The sequence below is a fragment of the Hesperophylax consimilis genome, chromosome 2, assembly GCF_061612785.1.
Source record: "Hesperophylax consimilis isolate HC1 chromosome 2, BYU_Hcon_1.0, whole genome shotgun sequence".
Lineage (NCBI taxonomy): Eukaryota > Metazoa > Arthropoda > Insecta > Trichoptera > Limnephilidae > Hesperophylax > Hesperophylax consimilis.
In genome coordinates this window covers 33,140,667-33,147,052 of record NC_142837.1, presented here as the reverse complement: position 1 = coordinate 33,147,052, position 6,386 = coordinate 33,140,667, and the positions used below count along the sequence as shown (strand labels likewise).

The 6,386-nt window shown below is 35.8% G+C and overlaps 1 protein-coding gene across 1 annotated transcript; it reads left to right on the top strand.

The window, feature by feature from the left end:
- The first annotated feature begins 587 nt into the window (after positions 1-587).
- LOC149425913 (uncharacterized) lies at positions 588-2,596 on the top strand. The gene is made up of 6 exons (XM_089643886.1): positions 588-650; positions 1,796-1,940; positions 2,028-2,097; positions 2,220-2,279; positions 2,373-2,432; positions 2,523-2,596. The coding sequence occupies exons 1-6, from the start codon at positions 643-645 to the stop codon at positions 2,594-2,596; spliced, it is 417 nt and encodes a 138-aa protein (XP_089500012.1). The 5' UTR covers positions 588-642.
- Positions 2,597-6,386: the final 3,790 nt, after the last annotated feature.

The window sequence follows — 6,386 nt, the reverse complement described above, 5'->3', positions numbered from 1 at the left end:
TACATTCGACATTGTGTCCTTTTTAAAATTATTTTCCTGTTTGTGAGTGAAAAAAAAGTTTAGTATTTTAAAAGATTTTAAGAGCATTACAGTTACATAAGTAGTAATAACACACCCTGGATGTGAAAATACAATCAATAAATTATTGTAAATTTAAGAATATATTTCTGTTGTAGTAAATTCGACATTGAAATTTGAAAACTCAAGTGCGTACTAATATTAATAATTAATTAATACTAATATTAATATTCATAAATTAACTATCTACCTACATTATTTAGTAAACTTAACCCGTAGATTTATTAGGAAACCACATTTGTCCGGAAACATCATATGCCGTTACAAATTCATGCGACCAAGATTGTCCCAGTGTGACCATGCACGATTAAAAGTTAGATATCTATCTTAATATCATGAGAACATTTGTGTTTTTTTTTATGTCAGAAATAGTACGAAATAATGTTTCTTATTGCCTTTGGAATGTAAAAGTATAGATATTTTACAAACCCGATCCTAAGTGACGGTTTCATTTCGCGCCATTCTCCGCCATTCTCTGAAGAAATTTGTTTTGTGAGGGCGCAAGATTATCTATATGACTACGGTTCCAACAAAAAATAGTTTTTAATAAAAAAATACATTGAAATGTTCAGGTCAGCAAACTTCTACTTTTTAATAATTATATTGTAAACGTGTTTATGTTAAATTTGGTAGATTTTGTAATATAATAATGCAATTAATGTCTTATTTATAGAAAATTTAAAATCTTTAAAAGTACTGCAAACGCATTTTTGAATTCATAATTACTAATTGAATTCCCCGTATTTGATGAATATTTTTATGCATATCAAGGAAGCATACATTTCCATACAATATTCAAGAAAAACAATACCGTTGTTTCAATATATTTACAATGTTTTCTGCGTATTTATTTAACTCGTATGTCGAAATATTTGGACATTTGTCAAATCCAACGCTATATCTTTTAGTGATGGCGCGGTCTATATCGAATCAATATGATGTCGATTTTAATTTCGAACAAAGCTCGAATAATTATAATTTATCTTTTACAATAAATTCTCTTGTTTAAATAATTAAACAATAACATTTATTGTTTAAGTGTTTATTTTGTAGAACTCCATTTTATTTGTATAATATAGTAAATATTATTATTGTGCATAATAAATACGTAATAACTTTTAATGTCGATAATTAATTGGAAAATAAATTATTTTTCTCTTATTCCGCTTCACTCTTAATACGCAATATTTCACTTTCAAATAAATGGATTTAGTTTTATTAATTCAAAACATGATTATGTCGGGGGAGACGGAAAAATACGCACTTTTAATTTTAATTTCGTTTATTAAGTCACTTACGCGATATGTCAATTAGTATGCGGCGCCGTTATAGTCGCAGCCGACGGCGACTATGTTCATATCAAGAGTTGGATTATATTCATAATATCGTATTGGAATTAAATCACAAACCAGTCTATACAAACCTAGCGTAGCCCACAAACTACTTGAAAACTGGGATATAACTCAAGGGACGCGACCAGGCGTTATTAAAGGTTCCCCAACATTTATAGTAACTTTTAGTAATAATATAACTAAATTTAAGTATTAATTCAAAGTAAACATTCCATATTTACCGTGAAGCGGAATTCGTAACCTTTACCGAAAATAATAATATTTTTAATACTATGAAATAATAGGTATGTATATTTGTAAAGATTCTTTAGCTACCGAAATTCAGCGATAGATTATAAAACTCATTATTGTTATAATTACATTAGGAATATTTGGAAATGTGGTAGCGATGCACCTCCACCTACCGTGTTATTGGAATTTCTGCTGGCTGACAACGATCAAGGTGAAGGTGAAGGTGAAGCTGACGTTATTGAGGAAGCGGTTGTCAACCCGGTAGAAGTTTTCGAAGAGGTCATTGTTTATTTTATGTATTTAACACTGTATATGTAATATTACAGTGAATAATGTACAAAAATCATATAATTGCTTTATTTACAGTCATCCACATTTTTCGCGGAAACGGTGGATATAGGCATGATGGAAATCATATTTGATACCACGGATGACGGTAAGAGTGCTAATAAAAATTATTGTAATAGTAAATATGCAACAAAAAGCCCAGTTTTTTTTTAATGAAGATATGTATAGTGAATTTGTACTTGCGTTCTAATAAATTTGTTATATTTTCAGGATTGATAACAGACATTAGTGGCGGTGAAGCTGGCCAGGCGAGCGGCAGTCGCCCAGAAGGTTCCTTTATGTATATAATATATGTATACATATATTTATGAAGATACATATACCGAGTTACTTACATGCATTCTAATAATTTGTTGTTTTCAGAAATGATGACAGACGTCAGTGTGGGAGAGGCTGGCCAGGCGAGCGGCAGTCGCCCAAAAGGTTCCTTTATATATATATATATATATACATATATTTATGAAGATACACATACTGAGTTCTTCGTGTATTCTAATAATTTGTTGTTTTCAGAAATGATGACAGACGTCAGTGTGGGAGAGGCTGGCCAGGCGAAAGGCAGCCGCGCGGATGGTACCTTTATATAAAATTATAAATACATATACAGGTGTCCGGAAACTCGTAGTACAAGCGGGAAACTGGTGAATCTACATCACATTTGGAGTCGATTTTGTAGTATATTTTTTTTTATTTGAGCTTTCGTTATCGAGTAAATCGAGTTTGAAGTTGATTTTTTTTTTTTTTTTTTTTTTTAATAAATTCTTATAAATTATTACTGAAGATCAAAGTACCCAACTAATTAAAACTATTTGAAAGTAAAACAAATGAAGAAACTCGGATTTGAAGCATTATTTTGAAATCACCCTTCATTTAACCCGGTGTAATCATAAAATATTTCTGCTCTGCAGGGTTAAAACATGTTATTCAACCCTAAACACCAGAAAAAACTTTAACCCTAAAATAGCCGAAAAATATTTTTTTTTGTTTTTTTTTTTTTTTTGAAAATGCTCAAATCAAAAAACTTTATGTTTTTTTGGGTTCCCCATGTGGTGTAGATTCTCCAGTTTCCCGCTTGTACTACGAGTTTCCGGACACCGTGTATATACAGGGTGTATCGGCACGTACCCGACAAACTTTAACCAGCTATTCCTTAGCATATTTGGAGTAAAAAATCTTATGTGCACTTTGCTATCCGGTAACGTTTTTTTTTAATAAAAAATTTACTATTCATATTTTCACCACATGTAACCACTGTTTTATCCTTTTTCAAAGTTTGAAAACCCATCTGGCAATATTTTATTCGAATTCCGTTGAATAATGCATGTGTGTACCTATATTGGCGCACTTTTAAAATCACAACGAAATGGCACGGCACCATTTGTCTCATTTTTAACTATTATTATTTATTGTGAGCGAAGACGCTTTTCGACATACTTGCTTATAACAGCTGTTGAACACGAAAAGCAATGCCAATGACAGTGATGTAGTGTGGAAATTTTTAATTTTTTTGTTTTTAATTGAAAAAAAAATGCTACCGGACAGCAAAGTGCCCATAACATTTTTTACTCCAAATGTGCTAAGGAATAGCTGGTTAAAGTTTGTCGGGTTAGTGCCGATACACCCTGTATATATTTCTGAATATATTTTTATACATACATATATTTCTGAATATATTTATAAACATACATATATTTATGAAGATTATATTTATGTATACATATATGTATGAGTTAAGTACTTGCATTCTAATAATTTCTTATGTTTTAGAATTGATGACAGACGTCAGTGGCGGAGAGGCTGGCCTGGCGAGCGGCAGTCAAGCCGAAGGTACCTTTATGTTTTTTATTATTTTTTTTCATCAAATATTTACAAAATAAGACAAAAGATATGTTTTGTATATCTTCTACCATTATTTTCAGAGTTCCAGTTTCTTGCGCCACTAGAGGTGTCACAGAGGAAACCAACACGAAGTAGACGTGGCCGCGGAGTCAGATGCGCCCGCGGGAACGGACGTGAAGGTGGCAAAATCGTCCGCGACGCTGTCCATCAACGCCGCCAGAGGGTACGTCCTGTTGGAGAGGGAGATACCTGGGTATCCGGAGGCTTACCAAATGAGGTGTATGGTTCGAATGACCAGGTTCCTCCCGAGCTCTCGGCTTTATCTCGGGCGCAAATCACCCGTACGGCTCGCGGTGGGCGTATTCGCCAAGCGCGAGGTGCACCGTTGCCAGTGCGTTCTAACCATCTGTCAACAGATGGGACAGATTGTGACGAAGTGGATGACCCCCTTTCGGATACCGGTGCTCATTTGTTGACTGATGATGGGAACGCAGCGGAGTTCTCTTGGGCTGGCATTAGTACACATGTCGGTCAAAGGGAAACGTTTGCGCCCGAGAGGTCAGGGCCTACCGCTGTGTATGATACTGCGTATGACGCTTTTCGAGCCATATGGACGAATGACATTCTTGATGTAATTGTAGCAGAGACAAACAAATATGCAATGGACGCTCGGCGTCGTGATAGCCTAAGCCTTACATGGAGGAACACTGACAGGGATGAGATATTAATTTTGTTTGCATTTTTCATGATGCTAGGCATTATTCGCATGCCATCACTAACTTCATGTTTTTCAACTCATTGGGTGATGAAAAGTAATGCGTTTAGAAAATTACTGACTTTTAAGCGTTATTGTGAGTTGACAAAATGTTTACATTTCAATAACAATGACAGGACATACACTAGTTCTGAAGACAAGAAACTTTTAAAATTATTGCCTATAATAAACCACTTAAATTCTAAATTTCAAGAACTTTATGTTCCAAGCCAAAATGTTTCAATTGACGAGTCTCTAACATTATGGAAAGGTAAATTGGGTATGAAGCAAAATATTAAAACAAAGGCTGCTAAGTTCGGAATAAAAACTTTTGAACTTTGTGATTCCGTGACTGGCTATTTGTGGTCGTTCTTTGTGTATACAGGAAAAACAACTGAACTAACTGATTCGTTACCGAGTGTCTTGAAATCCACATCCACAGTTCTGAGGCTTATAAAGCCACTGTTGAATAAGGGTTATACGCTTTGGATGGATAATTGGTTCAACTCTCCTCTACTCGCCAGGTACCTCAAGAGAAATAAGACTGACTGCGTCGGGACATTACGCACCAATAGGGCCAATGTTCCACCAGAATTCAGTCGTATCAACATGGCGGACGGACATTATTTCGGTCGTCACGCTGGTGATGTCGCCATACTATCGTGGCAAGACGAGAAAAAGGTGACGACAATATCGACTTATCATGGCGCGGAAATGGAAATTTGTCCTTCCAGGGGTAGGCTGAATATATACAAACCGAAGGTAGTCAGAGACTGCAACAAATACTTGGGAGGTGTCAACAAAAAAGATGAAATGCTGGAACCCTACTTTATTGAAGGCAAGAGGTGTCTTAAATGGCACCACAAGCTGTTCAAGCGTCTGCTCAATGTGAGTATTCACAACTCTCTTGTGATGTATACCCAGTCATCTCCATCGGAGGAAAGCACCTTGATGTTTAGGACTTCGCTAGTAACGGAGTTGGCGGACAAGCACCTCCTGTTGGCACAGCGTCCTGCGCCGAGACGACTAATAGTAACTGACATGTTTTCCAACCCTGCCCGCCTTATCCCTGGTAAACACTTCCTAAAGACCAATTGCATAACTACTGACTCACAGACTGAGACATACGACGACCAGCCTCCACCAGTAATAAAGAAACGGCGCTTACGTTGTATTTGGTGTTCCGACCGCAACAGGGTTGTACAGAGAACAATTTATATTTGCGAACTCTGTGAGGTACCACTCTGCGTAGAACCATGTTTTAAATATTATCATACTTGCGTTTAGTTTTGAAAAATGGATTCTCATGGGGGGGGGGAGGGTTTGATCTGTGGGAGGGGTGGAAAATTTATTTAAAAGTTATTTTGACCTCTGCTTACCACATACCTATTATTAACATCACATTGGTTGAGATGGTATAAAAAATATTTTTGTCTTTTCCAGTAATGTAATCTACTAGTACTATTCTCTTTTGTCTTTCGCAATACTAAGGCTGATGGTTTCGCAAGAATGACTTATTTAGAGCGGCGACCATGGTGTGTGCAGAAAAGAATCTTATTCGTTTTGCAAATATAGATAAATCTGACTGAATATTCATGTTGTGTGGACTAGGGTAACAGTGTTTTCTACTTGTCATGACTTTCTATTGTTTGATTGTTATTATCTGGATGGCTTACTGTGCGTATATTTCCCTCCCACAGACGGTCCAACACCTGGTTTGCACATTATAATGCTATGTAGTCGTCACTCGACTGTCCGTTAAGATTCTCTTGAGGAAAACTTTG